The 17,503-nt window shown below is 45.3% G+C and overlaps 1 protein-coding gene across 2 annotated transcripts in view; it reads right to left on the bottom strand.

The window, feature by feature from the left end:
* Positions 1-2,302: 2,302 nt before the first annotated feature.
* The window catches only part of ccn6 (cellular communication network factor 6), a 53,822-nt gene continuing 38,621 nt past the window's right edge, over positions 2,303-17,503 (bottom strand). The window contains exons 4-6 of one of the 2 annotated variants that reach the window (XM_061810559.1): positions 6,347-6,490; positions 4,391-4,584; positions 2,303-4,302 (exon numbers count right to left, since the gene is read on the bottom strand). In XM_061810559.1, coding sequence (XP_061666543.1) covers positions 4,021-4,302; positions 4,391-4,584; positions 6,347-6,490 — 620 coding nt within the window. In that variant the 3' untranslated portion in view covers positions 2,303-4,020. The remainder of the gene's footprint in view (positions 4,303-4,390; positions 4,585-6,346; positions 6,491-17,503) is intronic. The other variant, XM_061810560.1, reaches the window with a different exon arrangement.

Raw genomic sequence — 17,503 nt, 5'->3', positions numbered from 1 at the left:
ATCACAATTATACAATTTGCAACTATAATTGAGCAAACGAACAAACACAAATAAAATACTTTGTTCAGATTCTGTGCAGTTTTGGTGTCACTGGGGTTTCCGCGCTGTTCCAGCTATCAAATCTGCCTGTTGACAAGTCAAGTGCTGTTAAATGTCTGTGAGAAGGCGAATGCTGATCACCGAAATTGCACAAGGTTTGAATAAAGAAGTTAAAAACTTTGACTTAATAAGAAGGCATGATGCACATTTATGAGACAGTTAACATACACTTCAGTCAGACACATAATTTATTTTCCCAAGCCAAGCAGAGCCACAACATAAGGATGAAAGAGCCATATGTGCCACCAGAGCCACGATTTGATGACCTCTGGGTTAGCACATCTGCCTCACAATTCAGACCAGGGTTCAGATTCTGGCCCCACCTGTGTGGAGTTTGCATGTTCTCTAAGTGCCTGCATTGGTATTCTCGAAGCACTCCAGTTACCGCCCACATCCCAACTACATATGAAGAGTTCAGACGCAAAAGCAGATATATGCAGTTTTGTTGTTTCTGTAGATAATTTAATTTATATATATATTGTATCATGTAATAATTGATTCATAGGTGTGAATGTGAGTGCGAATGGTTGTTTTTTGTGAGTGCCTGTTCGTTTTGGTTTGCATTGCTCTTTAGTGCCTCCCCGAGGGAACGAGTTGGGAGAGTTGGTGGCCAATAAGTGGAGGGTTGGAGAGGATTTAGTCTGCTCTTGTCTTAGTTTGGATAGAGTGCAAGTCCTCGAGGGTGAGTAGGGGGGTACCGACAATCCTTTCAGCATTTTGATTGTCCATTGTAGTCGGGGTTTGTCCTTTTTTTCTGGCAACACCACACCAGACTGTAATGGAGGTACACAGTACATTTGAATACCACTGTGTAGAACTGTCTCAGCAGCTCTTGTGGCAGGTTGTGCTTTCCTTAGGACCCACTAGAAGTACATCCGCTGCTGGGCCTTTTCAAGGATGGTGTTTATTTGCCCTCCCAGTTTAGGTCCTGAGGGACAATAGTTCCCAGGAATTCCAAGTTCTTGACAGTTGACACAATACAGTTGGACAGTCTGTTTGAGGCCTAACTGTGGTAAATTATGCCTCCTGAAATCCACAATCATCTCTGCAGTTTTTAGTGCGTTCAGCTCCAGGCTGTGCTGGCCGCACTAAAGCTTTAGGCTCTCCACTTCCTGTTGATATGCTGACTCGTCGCCATCTTTGATAAGGTGTGTGAGTGTAGTGTTTTCTGTGAACCTCAGGAGTTTGACAGCCACTGAGCTACGGGGCCTCGCTCTAGGACAAAGTACAGTCTCATATTCACTGCACCATCCGCTGACCTGTTTGCTCAGTAGGCAAACTGAAGTAGGTGCAGCAGAGGACCTGTGACATTCTTGAGTTGGTCCAGCACAAGGTGTTCAAAGGACTTCATGACCACAGAGGTCAAGGCAACAGATCTCAGTTTAAAGGGTGAAAGCTCCGCGTTGCTCCCATGCAACTGAAGAATAATCCTAAATCTGGTTAAAATGTGAAACATTTGTTTGATCAGGTCAACATTGTTTCTAAAACCCAAATAGAAAAGAGAAATGTGTTAAGGATTCAGGAGAGAGAGATCAATGGCTCTTGTCCAAGATTAGGCTCATCTCTCCTGATTTTAGTTAGCTCTATTCTCAGTTAGTTTTCTCTACTCAATTCATTGTGACATTCTAATCTTAATGCGTATCACACAAATTAAAAAAAGAGAAAAGTGCAATGAAGGACCTCTGTAGACGGCCTGTCCTGAGCAGCAAGAGCCCTGAGTCTTCCTATTTTTTGCTCAAATAGTGTTACACAGCAGGTTGTGCATTACCTCATTAATCACAAAACAACGCCCTTGTTTTGCTTACTCATTTATTCTCATTTCCCCTTTGGGTTAGGGTTCATTTGGTCATTGAATTGCTGTATTACCATTTTTGTCTTTTGTTTTTAGACAGTCAATCTTCAGTCTTCATCCATCTTCACTCTTCACTCTTTCTGGATGCTCCGGACAAGGGCCTCCTCGACAGGGGTTAAATGCATTCTCTGTCGCTCCCAGTGGTCCGTTTCAATTGAAATGATAGGATGTTTCCACTAAATATGTATAGTGCGAAAAATGGGGAAACACCTCATAGATTAATTAACACAAGGACAAAATGACAAAACCTTGGGGATCAATGGTTTTCTAAAAAGAATGCCACGGTTACATAAATTCATTCTCAATTGCGGAGGTCAGTTACTCTGACTCATATTCACACGGGACACAATAGGATGCTTAATCGATTTAATGTGAAACAATGGAGAAATTTGGATACATATACCAAAGGAATTACATAGCAGAATAGAGAGTTAACGAGTAGTAGTAAACGAGCGAACATCTTGAACTTCTGAGATGAGCGTGAATTATTTCACGTATGGTGAGAGAGAATGAAGTTGGATCTTGTAAGATCATTAAACTAACCCCAGGCTACAATGCACCAATTGTTGGTGGCTGTATTCTCACTATTCGTGGATAGGTTTGTATCAGAGCAGGAGATTTTTTTTTTTTTTGAGTTGTGTCAAATGGAAATAAGGCAGATGAAATGGCAAAGAAGATGGACAAAATGAAAAATACAGAAAAGCACTATAAAAAATGAAAGTTGATGGTCATGCGGTTGCAGAAAGTTACACTCGTAACTTCCCCGGCCATTTGGATTCGTTGGCAGGCCACACATTTATACGCTTGGTTAAGAGTGTAACTTGCAGGAATACTAGAAATTACTCTAGTTGCCTGACCAATTAGAAAGCCTTGGAAAACAAAAGCAGCACCCCAGTCTTGACGCTGGATCGATCAGAAAGAAAAAAGGGCGGGGGAAAGAAATGGCCGGAGACAAGATGATTAAGGAAGGTGGTGCAGAAGCAGAAACACACAGAAACACAACTCCACACATTTTCAAAACAATTTCTAGGTTTGAAAAAGTCTCAAGACATTAACTATACGAAACGAGCTTGCTTCAGTCATGTTTTGGCAAATCACAAAATATTCCTCAACCCAAAATCATTTCCTAGTTTTGACTTGAAACAGAGTCCTTTTGAGCAGACTTATCGCCATACCTACAGAATCATCACTTCAATGACACAGAAACCAATGTGCACATTCCAGGGTAATCATTCTTGGCCTGTACAAGTTTGTATAGATGTGGGATTTACTCAGAATGAACTGTTCACTCTTGACACAAAATGTTGGGTCACCAAACTCGGTCCATCTTGCCGTGTTTTTGGTCACCACTGGGAGTTGATCATGTTACATTAAAGATGTTGTAATCGTCCTACCTGATATCTGCTCTTCAGGCATTTTGAGGGCCAATAAGTGTCAAAGTGTCATTAATCACTTTCTTTCCCCCAGTCATGTTGTGAGGGTCATATCACATCTTTGGGCCATTCGACATGTCTCCACATTTGAAGTCCTTGTTTTTTTCCACCTATTTTCTTCCATTTTCTGAAGCGCTTATCCTCACAAGGGTTGGGGATTGCTGGAGCCAATGCCAGCTGTCAACGGGCAGGAAGCACACATCCTGAACTGGTTGCCAGCCAATCACAGGACACATCGAGACAAACAACAGTCGCACTCACAATCACACCTTGGGGCAATTTAGTCTCAAATTAATGCATGTTTTTGGGATGTTGGAGGAAATCAGAGTGCCTGGAGAAAACACACGCAAGCACGGGGAGAACATCAAAACTCTACTCCGCTGTGTCGCCATGCTTTTTTTTTTCCTTTTCATTTTCTTTTAGGTTTTATAAGGGGAAGGGGGGGGGGGAGATGATGAGCTTTGCTTATTGTGTCCTTTTGATTTTACTCAAACATTCTGCCAGTATGTGGGTCCTCTCCAAGGAGTAATGTGGTATTGTGGAGTTGAGTTAGCGAAGCAAAACAGGGGAGTCAAGCCAATATACAGTACAACAACATTGGCTATAAAATCCTCTCTCTCTTGATGGCTGACTTGGTTAGATTAAATGCAGGTCTGAAAACATGTCAGATGAATCATAACATTTCTTTTGACAAACACAAGATATTATCCACTGCATCTTCCATTCTATCGTAGAGCTTCCAGGGCATGTGAAGTTGACCATGATCATTCTTGACTTTTTGGGGAAACAGCAGTGCTTATCAGCACACAAACCACAGTATGTGGGTTTAAACCGCTTGGTACTTGTACAGCCTGAGAGCACAAAGTTTTCCCCCTTTGTTGCCTGGAAATGGGGTTGGCATGTTATTCCTTTTGGCGCCTAGAGGGGAAAATTCCAAAGAATTTTATTTCCATTAATTGAAATTATACATTTACATGTGAATATGATGAAAAGAAATTGCAATCACCTGAGTGCGTTTGATCATACTATTCTTACACGGGCGGAGCAGGCACAGACGCATGTATTTCCTCATTTCACATTTGTGGTTGTCATTGTTGACACGCACAGAGATGCCCAGGCCACAGGACTTCGAACAGGGGCTCCAGAATGTAGTTTGGATCAGACAGTTATTTTTCCAGGCCAAAGGAGGATCCCTGTAAGCTTCAGTCATAGATAAATAAATACACAGACACAGACAGACACAGACGGACACAGACGGATGGACGGACGGATGGATGGATGGATGGATGGATTGATGGATTGATGGATGGAGCCCCTTGAAAAAGTATTTGTCCCTTTCTCAAATTATTTTTTTCCAGTTGGCCCACTTTAGTATTTAAGATCATAAAACACTTGTACTGTAAATATCAGACAAAGGTAAACGATGTAAACATAAAATAGAATTTGTAATTAGGGATTTTTTTCACGAGGGGGGGGGATAAAGCTTCTTGGAAATCCGTATTCAATTGCCTTTACACAGCTGCTTCATACAGCTCTTCTGGAGGGATCCCGAGATATTCCCAGGCCAGCCAAGAGACATAGTCTCCCCAGCGTGTCATGAGCGGTCCCGGGAGTCTCTATCTAGTAGGACATGGCTGCAACACCTCACCGGAGAGACCGCTGGGAGAGATCCAAGTCATACCTCAGCTACCTCATCTGGATTCTCTAATTGCGAATGAGCAGCGGCTCGACTCTGAGCTCCTCTTGGATGACCGAGCTTCTCACCCTCTCACTAAGGTTGATATTAAACCTGCGTGGATTCTGACTCTCGACCCATCACATAATTAAGCTTTCCATCTCAGCAACAATCGAATAACGTTGCTTGTTTTTTATGACTGTATCCCTCATAGGGGCACTAAATATGGGCATAGTCCTGAAGAATATTCGCCATGGTCCACTGACTAAAGCCCAAGTCTTGACCGATGTTCATCGGTGTTACTCCTTTCGCCGATCTTTTTATTTGTTTCCATGGTAATTGCTTTTATTTCGGCTGCACCATAATTGCTAAAAAAAAATATATATATATATATATATATATATATATACAAAAAAACAGAATCAGAATGAGCTTTAATGGGCAACTGTATAAAAACGCAAAAGGAATTTTTCTCTGCCAGTCGGTGCTGACGACTTCAAATATTTACGGTCAACAATCCAGAGCAATGATGAGTGTGGTAAGGCAGTGAAGAAACGGGTCCAAGCAGGTTGGAAAATTTGGTGGAAGGTGTCTGGTGTGTTATGTGACAGAAGAGTGGATGAAGGGCAAAGTTTATAAAACAGTGGTGAGGCCGGCCATGATGTACAGATTAGAGACAGTGGCACTGAAGAAACAACAGTAAACACAACTGGAGGTGGCGGAAATGAAGATGTTGAGGTTCTCTCTAGGAGTGAGCAGGTTGGTTAGGATTAAAGATGCGCTCATTAGAGGGACAGCCAAAGTTGGATGTTTTGGAGACAAGGTCCGAGAGAGTAGACTTTGTCCAGAGGCGAGAGAGTAAGTATATTGGTAGAAAAGTGCTGAGGCAAAAGAGCGAGAGGAAGACCAAAGGTGATAACTGCGCACCAGGTCGACCTTGGAGAACAGGCTCTTGCCCGCCAGGTGGGCCGAGAAGTCCTGAATGTGGGGGAAAGGGAAACGGTCGGGTGTAGTGGCGTCGTTAAGGCGGAGGTAGTCACCACACGGTCGCCACCCCCCTCTGGTCTAAGGACGAAGTGTAACGCCAAGGCCCACGGGCTATCCGAGCGGCGGACGATGCCCAGGCACTCCATGTTAGCAAACTCGGACATAGCAACTGCTAGCTTCTCGGGGTTGAGCCGTGGTGCCCTCGCGTGAATCGGGGGGCATTGGTCTCGATGTGGTGCTCGACCCCACGTTTAGTTGCGGCAGAGGAAAAAGTGGGCTGTGTCAAGCCAGGGAACTCACCAAGGAGGAGCTGATACTTGGTACCATCTGAGAGTGAACTGGAGAAACTGCCATAAGTCGCCTCATTGTGGACACAGGCAACCGAGGAGAAAGTCAGTGGGTCCACCAGACGGACTTTGTCCACATCCACCAACAACCCATGGGCTAAAACCAAATCAGCGTCGAGGAGAGAGAATGAGACATCGGCAGTGACAAAGTCCCATGTAAAGCGCCGACCCCCCAGCATTTTTTGGGTTAACAACATATGAAATTTCATGTTTTTGGTGTCGGAGGCACTTTAATCAAGCTGACCTGCGGCACATCCTTCCAATCTCTATCCCTCTGTCTGGCCAACCTGGAGTGATCCTTTTCTTATTCTTTCATGTCCAATCTGGTGTACATGTCGTCATATGCCTCTTGTTAAGCCTTCACCACCTCGACCGTGACCTGATGTCGCATCTCAATATATTCCTTTTGCCTCTCCTCAGTCCTCTCAGCATCCAACTTCTTCTTTGCTAACCTCTTTCCTTGTATGACTTCCTGTATTTTGGGGTTCCACCACCAAACCACCCTTTCCTACCAGAAGACACACCAAGTTCTCTCCTGCCTGTCTCTCTGATCACCTTGGCTATAGTAGTCCAGTCTTCCGGGTGCTGCTCCTGTCCACCGAGAGCCTGTCACAGCTCTTTCCAAAAGGCCTTACAACTTCCTTTCTCAGCTTCCACCACATGGTTCTCCTTCGTCTTCTTAATCTTTCTTCCCAACACCAGTGTCATCCTACACACCACCATCCTATGCTGTCATTTTACACTCTCCCCTACCAAGACCTTACAGTCAGTAACCTCCTTCGTATGACATTGCTGCATAGAATGTAATCCACCTGCACGCTTCTACCTCTGCTCTTGTAGGTGTCAAATAGGTTGCGATGCCACGTGAAGCGATGGAGCAATTGATATTCATGGGTTTAAGTGGCGAGGGTTCATGTGCGTGAGCTGAGCCTCAGTCTCAATTCTTAGTTCAAACACCAAATGTCGCCAAACCAAATTGTATTTCAAATGGATTCGGTCATGAATTGCCACCACAGCAAAAGTGATCTGAATATACTAATCCTCTCCTAATTCCTACCAGAATACGTACACATACCAAAGTCAGTAACCTTAAAACCTGATCGATTTCATATCTTTGATAATTTTTATTGAATTGCAGCAAATATTGATCACACCTTTCAATTGCAGCAGGATTGCTTGCAAATACTGATCACACCTTTTACTTTGTTACAGTTTTGTTGTTCACAACATGCTGTTTTACATTATTTTTATTTATCTTATATTAAAGTAGATACCCCTCCTTGAGCCGTCACCTTATCGTGGTGGAGGGGTTTGTGTGTCTCGATGATCCTAGGACTGAAGTTGTCTGGGGCTTTGTTCCTCTGGTCACCCATGGCAAATAGGTCCTAGGTGAGGGACCAGACAAAGTACGACTCCAAAACCCCCATGATGACTAAAAAAATTGGATCTTGGTTTCCCTTGCCCGGACACGGGTCACCGGGGTCCCCCTCTGGAGCCAGGCCTGGAGGTCGGGCTCGAAGGCGAGCACCTGGTGGCCGGGCCTGCACCCAAAGGGGTTGGCTGGGCACTGCCCGAAAGGGTAACATGGGTCCCCCTTCCCATGGGCTCAGCACCTGTGAGAAGGGCCATAGGGGTCGGGTGCAATGTGAGCTGGGCGGTGGCCAAAGGCGGGGACCTTGGCGATCTGATCCCCGGCTACAGAAACTAGCTCTCGGGACATGGAATGTCACCTCTTTGGCAAGGAAGGACCCCAAGTTGGTGTATGAGGTTGAGATGTTCCAAATAAATATTGGCAATCTCGCCTCTACACACCACTTGGGCTCTGGCACCACTCCTCTTGAGAGAGGTTGGACTCTGTTCCACTCTGGAGTTGCCCACAGGGAGAGACGCCGAGCAGGTGTGGGTATACTTATTGCCCCCCGGCTCGGGGCTTGTACATTGGGGTTTACCCCGATGGATGAGAGGGTAGCCTGCTGGTAGGCGGACAGGTCCTGACTGTTGTTTGTGCTTATGTACCAAACAGCAGTACAGAGTACCCATCCTTTTTGGGGTCCTTAGAGGGAGTGCTGGAGAGTGCCCCCTCTGGCGACTCTATCAATCTGCTGGGGGACTTCAATGCCCATGTGGGCAATGGCAGTGAGACGTGGAAGGGCGTGATTGGGAAGAACGGGCCCCCAAACAGAACTCGAGTGGTGTTCTGTTCTTGGACTTCTGTGCTCATCACGAATTGTCCGTAACAAACAGAATATTCAGGCTTAAGGGTGTTCGCATGTCAACTTGGCACCCGAGGTCGAAGTTTAATGATCGACTTTGTGGTTGTGTCATCGGACTTGCGACCACATCTCTTGAACACTCGGGTGAAGAGAGGGGCGAAGCTGTCAACTGTTGGCTCCGATGGTGGTGGAAGATGCCAGTCCGACGTGAGAGGCCCAAATGTATTGTGAGGGTCTGCTGGGAATGGCTGGCAGATTCCCCTGTCAGAAGGAATTTTAACTCCCACCTCTTTGCTCACATCTCAGAGGAGGCGGGGGACATTGAATCTGAGTGGACAATGTTCCGCGCCTCCATTGCTGACGCGGCCGACCGGAGCTGTGGCCGCAAGGTGCTCGGTGCCTGTTGTGGCGGCAACTCACGAGCACATTGGTGGACACCAACAATGAGGGATGCTATCAAGCTGAAGAAGGAATCCTATCAGGCATTTCTGACCTGTGGGACTCCTGAGGCAGCTGATAGGTATTGGCTGGCCAAGCCGAATGCAGCTTCGTTGGTCACTGAGGCATAAACCTGGGCATGAGAGGAGTTTAGTGAAGTCATGGAGAACGACTTCAGGACGGCTTTGATGAAATTCTGGTCCACCGTCCGGCATCTCAGGAGGGGGAAGCAATGCACCGTCAACACTGTATAGTGGGAACGGGGTGCTGCTGACCTCAACTCGGGATGTTGTGAGTCTGTGGGGAGAATACTTCGAAGACCTCCTCAATTCCATCAACATACCTTCCCACAAGGAAGCTGAGTTTGGGTGCTCTGAGGCAGCCTTTTTTATCTCTGGGGTTGAGGTCACCGAGGTGGTTAAAAGGCTCCTTGGTGGCAGGGCCCCGGGAGTGGATGAAATTCGCCCAGAGTTCCTAAAGGCTCTGGATGTTGTGGGGCTGTCCTGGTTGACACGCCTGTGCAACGTCGCCTGGACATCGGGAATGGTGTCTCTGGATTGGCAGACTGGGGTGGTGGTCCCCCTTTTCAAGAAGGGTGTGCTCCAATGATAGAGGTCTACTCAGGGGTACTGGAGAGGATGGTCCGTCGGGAAGTCGAGTCTCGGATTCAGGAGGAGCAATGTGGTTTTCGTCCTGGCCGTGGAACACTGGACGAGCTCTACACCCTCAGCAGGATCCTCAAGGGGGCATGGGAGTTTGCCCTACCAGTCTACATGTGTTTTGTGGACTTGGAGAAGGCATTCAACCGTGTCCATTGGGGATTCCTGTGGGGGGTTCTTTGGGAGCATGGAGTACCCAATCCCCTGATACGAGCTGTTTGGTCCCTGTACGACCACTGTCAGAGTTTGGTCTGCATTGCCAGCAATAAGTTGGTCTCATGTCCAGTGAGAGTTGGACTCCGCCAAGGCTGCCCTTTGTCACCGATTTTGTTCAGAACTCTTATGGACAGAATTTCTCGGCGCAGCCGAAGCTTAGAGGGCGTCCGGTCAACATCACATCTATACTCTTTGCAGGTTTATGATGTTCTCTTGGCTTCATCAAGCCGTGATCCCCAGCTCTCACAGGAGCGATTCGCAGCCAAGTGTGAAGCGGCTGGGATGAGAATCTGCATCTCCAAATCCGAAACTATGGTCCTCAGTCAAAAAAGGGTGGCATGCCCTCTCCAGGTCGGGATGAGATTCTTCCCCAACTGGAGGAGTTCAAGTATCATCTTCTTGTTCACAAGTGAGCAAAGAATGGAGCGGGAGATCAACATCGGATTGGTGCAGCGTCTGCAGTGATGCGGACTTCGTATTGGTCGATTGTGGTAAAGAGGGAGTGAAGTCAAAAGGCGAAGCTCTCAATTTACCAGTCGATCTACGTTCCTACTCTCACCTATGAGCATGAGCTGTGGGTCGTGACCGAAAGAACAAGATCCTGGATTCAAGTGGCTGAAATGAGTTTTCGCCACAGGGTGTCCGAGCTCTCCCTTAGAGATAAGGTGAGAAGGTCGGTCATCCGGGAGGGGATCAGTGTCAAGCCACTACTCCTACGCATTGAGAGGAGCCAGATGAGGTGGCTGGGGCATCTGATTCGGATGCCTCCTGGACGCCTCCTGGTGAGGTGTTCTGGGCATGTCCCACCGGAAAGAAACCCCAAGGACGACCCAGGACATGCTGGAGAGACTATGTCTCTTGGCTGGCTTGGGAACGCTTCGGGATCCCTACGGAAGAAGTGGCTGGGGAAAGGAAAGTTTGGGTATCCTTGATGAAGCTACTAACCTCGCTACCAGACCGAGAAAAGCGGTAGAAAATGGATGGATAATGCTTTGAACCTGCTTTGTGTAAAAGATGTAACCTGTGTATGATTGTCTCTCTCAGACAAGGGGGTACATGATGTGGTACCAACAAGACCAAGCCTGTTGAATGCATGACGGAATTGTATTAACAAGAATGTTTATACATTTATTGCTCATTTGCTTAGAGATTAACATAATGTTATAGAAAGTAGTGGTTGCATTTACGAGCACTCATTTTACTGTCTCAGCTACAAGCACCTTTGACCTACTTTGAGTGAGGGTCATGTCAGACCATATCAGAGATGGTGAAAGGTACATAAGGTACTTTATGTAATAACAAAAAGTACTTCCCACTGGTGGCGGAGAAGCCAGTAAACATTGTAGATGAGGCACCACTAGCAAATTTGAAATGTATGAGTTTATAATAGGAGCCGTGAACGGGTAAAGGTACTCTGTACAAGCTTAACACAATGTACTTCATCTAGTTCCTTCCAGAATTTCTCTTTCAACTCTAGGTCACATCCTACCTGTGGGTTATACCCGATAATCACATTATACAGTGAAGAAAATAAATATTTGAACATCCTGCTACATTCCAAGCACTCCCACTTAAAAATCATGGAGGGGTCTGAAATTTTCATCGACGCAGGTCTTCCTGCATAACAATTGGAATACATAATGAAAATACATTTTGAATCCTGGAATGAACACCACAGGTGACTGGATTGCCGTAGACTTGAATGTCTGCTGTTGAATCTGATTATTGTATCAGGCACAAAAGAAAATAAACACACAAATGTTATTGCAACCAATGAGATAACCGCAACAATCTATAGTCATCGAACACATCAATATTCAACCATGGGAGTAGTCAGTGTTTAAGGAAAAATGCTCTCTGTCTCTGAAGCCAAATAATACTTTATATAAATCCACTGGTTTGAACCATCTGAATCTTAAAATGAAAAGTAAGGATCAAAGAGGTATACTTTGGCCAGAGGTGCGAGCTTGGGTGTGAAAACACTCATTTGTCCCTTCACCAGGCATAGAAAAGGGCAACAAAACACTTTACTGGCACACACTCTCTCGGCTCTTTTAAATTGCTGTGTGAGTGGCTGGTGCTCTTTGTTGGCGCTCTTTGTTTTTGGTCTGCTGAGATCTGCCCCAAGCTTCCTGATCAAGATAAGCTGTCTCAACCTCCCTGAGGTGACGGGGATCCATCAAAGAGTAGCTTCAACAGCAGAGTATATTTGCCTGCACCCGAAGCAGAGAGAAAAAGACGCTACGCAGCCACTCCCTAACTCCTGCAAGAACCTGTCCTCCAACTTAACCCGGAAGCGTGATCTGCCTGCCTCGACCATGGTGCATGCTCGTGTGCAACCTTGCAGCCTACTAAAAGTACAGATTGGTGTATATATGGGTTAAATAAGCAAGGACAGCGACTCTGACTGCATGTCCGGCCAGCTCATGCTCACTGACCCCCTTCACGTCACAACACAGCTTACTGAAGCCAATGTTCGTCTGTTGGTTGTGTTATATATCGTCTTATCTTGTCTGCTGTTGTACATTCTTGTTAGCGCCTATTAAAACTCCTCGAAATTTACTACGTGCATTCTCGTTTTTGTATTGAGGAACATCGGTGAGCGTTGTAACGGAAAACATCCTTGGATTTATGTGTAGCAACACTTCAAGGGTGATGAGAATTATCAACATCCATCCATCCATTTTCTCAGCAGCTTATCCTCACGAGGGTCATGGGAGTGCTGGAGCCTATCCCAGTTGTCAACGGGCAGGAAGCAGGGTACATAGAGACAAACAGCCGCACTCACAATCACACCTAAGGCCAATTTAGAGTGTCCAATTAATGTTGCATGTTTTTGGAATGTGGGAGGAAACTGGAGTGCCTGGAGAAAACCCACACAGGCATAGGGAGAACATAAAAACTCCACACAGGTGGGGCCGGGATCAAACCCAGGACCTCAGAGCTGTGAGGCCAACACTTTCCAGGTGATTCGCCATGCCGCCTTATGATCAACATTTAACAAAAAAATTCGCGTCATTTTTCCCAAGTGTTATGCACAGAAAACAAGTGGTGACTGTTGGAATTATCCATCCATCCCTTTTCTACCGCTTCTCTGGTTCGGGTAGCGGGGGAAGTAGCTTCAGCAGGGATACCCAGATTTCCCTTTCCCCAGCCAGTTCTTCTAGCTCTCCTAGAGGGATCCCGAGGCAAGCCGAGAGAAAGTCTCTCCACCGTGTCCTAGGTTGTCCCTGGGGTGTCTTTCTGGCGGGACATGCCCGGAATACCTCACCAGGGAGGCTTCCTGGATGCATCTGGATCAGATGCCCCAGCCACCTCATCTGGGTCCCTTCAATGCAGAGGAGCAGCAACACTGAGCCCCTCGTGGATGACCGAGCTTTTCAACCGATCTCGAAGGGAGAGCCCAGACACCCAGCGGAGGAAACTCATTTCGGTCGCTTGTATCTGGTATCGTGTTCTTTCGGTCACGACCCACATCTCGTGCCCATAGGTGAGGGTAGGAATGTAGATCGACTGGAAAATTGAGAGCTTCGCCTTTTGACTTTGTTCACTCTTTACCACAACGGACTGATACGAAGGCTGCATCACTGCAGACACTGCACCGATCCACCTGTCGATCTCCCACTCCATTATTCCCTCACTTGTGAACAAGACCCCAAGATACTTGAACTCCTCCACTTAGGGCAGGATCTCATCCATGACCTGGAGAGGGGATGCCACCCTTTTCTGACTGAGGACCATGGTCTCAGATTTGGAGGTGATGATTCTCATCCCACCCTCTTCACACTCGACTGTGAACTACTACAGTGAGAGTTGGAGATCACGGCTTGATAAAGCCAACAGAACCACATCATCTGCAAAGAGCAGAGATGCGATGCTGAGGCCACCAAACCTGACACCCTCTCCCTCGGCTGCATCAAGAGTTTCTGTCCATATAAGTTATGAACAGAATCGGTGACAAAGGGCAGTCTTGGCGGAGTAAAGTCGGAGTGTTGGGAGTAATTGGATACAAAGTTATTTCACATTCGCTCGTTTGCTATCCTAATATGCTTGCACAATATGATCCAAGAAAGACTGGCACATTCGTGCGAAACAGCGTTAAGATGGAGTAGACGTCACAAAGGTGCAGCTCGAAAATTCTGCGACTCACGTTTGCTTTGTTTTTCACCTTTGTTTATGTTTGTTTTGTTTATCGACTCACGTTTACTTTGTTTGTCATATTTGCTTACATTTGCTTCGTTTATTACGTTGCAGACCGCACATGGAAATAAAACAGAGCGTTTGTAAGGGATGTGGCCAGAATGGGCATGAGATTGTGATTGTACACATCCCCTACGTTCTCCTAGCGAGTAAAAGTTCTTCTTTTCTTCCTTCCTTGAATATCATACTTTAAATCTCCTAGGTTGCATGAACCCCGCACATTGCTGATGTAATCCCTGATATCATACTGCGACTGTCATCACTTGCGTAAACCTGACATTAACTTGGTCTTTCGAGCCAGATCCCAAGACAGGATTACAGTGGGTGTGTTGAATACCAGAAAGAGTGTGGTCACGCCAGACTCCTTCTGAGTCTAAAGGCCCTTTCCAAGACTGGTCTCCAGCCCACAGGCTGGTATTCGACGGTTAGATAGAGAAAAAACAACAGGGAATTTTAGTTTTGTTTAAAAAAAAAAATGGAATGACGGGAAGTCACCAAACGTGTGAGACACGTGTGCCCTTGTGAATACTCGTCAACGGCAAGAAAATGACAGATGGCTGAGTCGGATAAATTCCATGAGAAATAAGGACGGATGAAGTACTGTGCGCATTTAAATTCTGCGTGTAAATATCTGCCCAAAAATTCATAAACACCGTGTGTGTGAAAGAGAATTGTATGAAAGGAGTTATTGTCTCATATAAAAATGTAGGAGTGGAAACAACATGTCCCGGTGGAAGCAAATGAAAGAATTCTCCACCTGAAAGAGTTGAAGTGAGAATTCCTACAGTGGGAAGGTTAAAGTGTTGTCATCCAGAACAAAACCAATTTTTAGAACTCCCTAGGAGTTGACTGTTCCAAATGGACTAAAATGGGGAGAAATCATTGTAAGGAAAAAACATAGGGACACACTCCAATTTAAAGATTGGAAATATCTTGAAAAATTTCATCCGACACAAACAAATATTTACATAAATGGCTGTCCGAAGACAATTTCATTGGTCAGTTAAATCCAGAAAATAACAACCTTGTAAGTGTCTTTCATAAAATGTAAAAAAAAGACGAGAAATAACATGGTTATGATGAGACACAATATTGGATGAAAATTGCTTTAAAAAGAGAAGACGGAGATTGAAGAAAAACGAAAATGAGCCAAAAAAAGAAAAAGTAAGTGATTAAATGGACAGAGTAAATTAAGTCAAGGGAAGGGAAAAAATGTTTAATAGAAAAGAGCATGATGACACAGGACCGATTTCACAACAACAAAGAAAAGTTGAAAATAGAGAACAGAGAGAGACGATAGTACACGCTCCTCTCTACCCACAACTTCTTCCTCCACAATATGGCATTACACCTCAGAGAATAATGAGATCATATGCGACGGACTGGATTTTGTCTAAACCCTTAGGGGGAGTACTTTCTCGGGTGCCGATTGCACCTCAGGACATACTTCTACATCCTGATGAGGAAGACGTTTTTCCAATGATACAAGTGGCGAACCTAGACAAACGAGACGGTGTCGACCTGACTATTTTAGTCTATAGGACTTGGACTATGAAGGCCGATGAAGGGTTAACTGCTACAAGACCGACATCACCCAATTTGTTGAAGAGATAGAGAATATACAGCAGTCTTACCACCTTTATGGAGGTGAAGTTCAGCAGTTCTGGAGGATGACCACCTTCGAACCTGATTGGCATAACAATAGGGGAAGAGACGAAAATGGCGTCCTTACCCATTATAGTCACGAATTGTCTCACAGACTTAGAAATAGGCAAAGTCAAACGAAAGAATGATGAGTCAACAAGTTCCTGGTTCTTGTTCGTTATTTATCCATCCATTTTCTTTTACCACTTATCCTCACGAGGGTCATGGGGACTGCTGGAGCCTATCCCAGCTGTCAACAGGCAGGAGGTCGGGTACACCCCGAACTGGTTGCCAACCAATCATGGGGCACATCGAGCCAAACAGCCGCACTAACAATCACACCTAGGGGCAATTTAGAGTGTCCACTTAATGTTGCATGTTTTTGGGATGTGGGAGGAGACTGGAGTGCCCGGAGAAAATCCATGCAGGCACGGGGAGAACATGCAAACTCCACACAAGCCGGGTCCTCAGAACTGTGAGGCCATTGCTTTTACCAGCTGATCCACCATGCTGCTGTTTCTTTATTTATTTTCCCATGTGTGTTTTTTATGTTGATTATTCTATTTATTTCATCATTATTATCATGTTTATTATATTTGATGTGCAATACAAACGGTATTCAATACAAACAATCTACGTAATGCCACCCCCCCCGCACCCCCCAGTCTGTGGTAAAAATTGTTAAGCATTGACCAGTTTACAGTGAAAAAAAAGGTTGGAGACCACCGCTTTACATGATTAAAAGTATTTAAAAACAAAGAGCTAAAAAAGTAATCAAATGACAAATGACAGCAATTTTTTCAAAGTACAATGAAAACCACGTACAGTGCAAGAAATATGATTAAAAAAGTGGAAATATTAAAAAAAAGCATGAGAAAAAATAAAGGTTTTCACCCTGGATTTTAAAACATTCACACTTGGGGGTGACGTAACCTCTGTTGGCATCTTATATTTCATTTGTGTGCAGCATAGTGAAATGCTGCTTCACCATGTTTGCCTTGGACTCTACACTCCACTATTTAACCTGAATCATTCGATCTTAGAGCTCTACTGGGTTTGTATTCCCTAAGCATGTCTTTCATGTATTCAGGACCTAAACCATTTAGTGATTTATAGACCAGTGGCAGAACGTTAAAATCTATTCTTAAACTGACTGGACACCAATGCAGGATTTTAGGATTGGAGTCATAGGCTCTAACTGCATTGTTCTAGTCAGAACGCGAGCTGCAGCATTCTGAATGAGCTGCAGCTGTTTAATACCCTTTGTGGGAAATCCTGTTAGAAGACCATTACAGTAGTCAAGTCTACTTCAGATAAAACCATGGATAAGCTTTTCCTGGTCTGCTTGACACACACAAGCCTTCACTCTAGATTTATTCTTCAGATGGTAGAAGACAGTTTTTGTGATTGATTTGAGATGATTGTTGTCAGGTCAGAATTGAAAAGTTATGTTAGGACAGCAACCTGCGCTAATAGCCGGTTCCAGGAACTACCTTAAATGGAGTTGTTTTTCAGCAATCTCTGGCCTTGTGTGACTAGCCAAAACAGAGGGTTTTTTTCACAGGCACCTGGTTTGAGTGTCCGGCCACAACAGAGGTCGTTCTCAGCAGACTCAATGGCCTTGGGTGTCTTGTCACATCAGTTAGATCCTGTTTGGAGACTTGTCCGCCCACAGCAGCTTTCTAACATTGCCTATATAATCTTTGTTCTGCTTTCACACACACACACAAACACACACAC

The sequence above is a fragment of the Syngnathoides biaculeatus genome, chromosome 22 (assembly GCF_019802595.1).
Source record: "Syngnathoides biaculeatus isolate LvHL_M chromosome 22, ASM1980259v1, whole genome shotgun sequence".
Lineage (NCBI taxonomy): Eukaryota > Metazoa > Chordata > Actinopteri > Syngnathiformes > Syngnathidae > Syngnathoides > Syngnathoides biaculeatus.
This window is presented reverse-complemented; position numbering and strand designations above follow the sequence as displayed.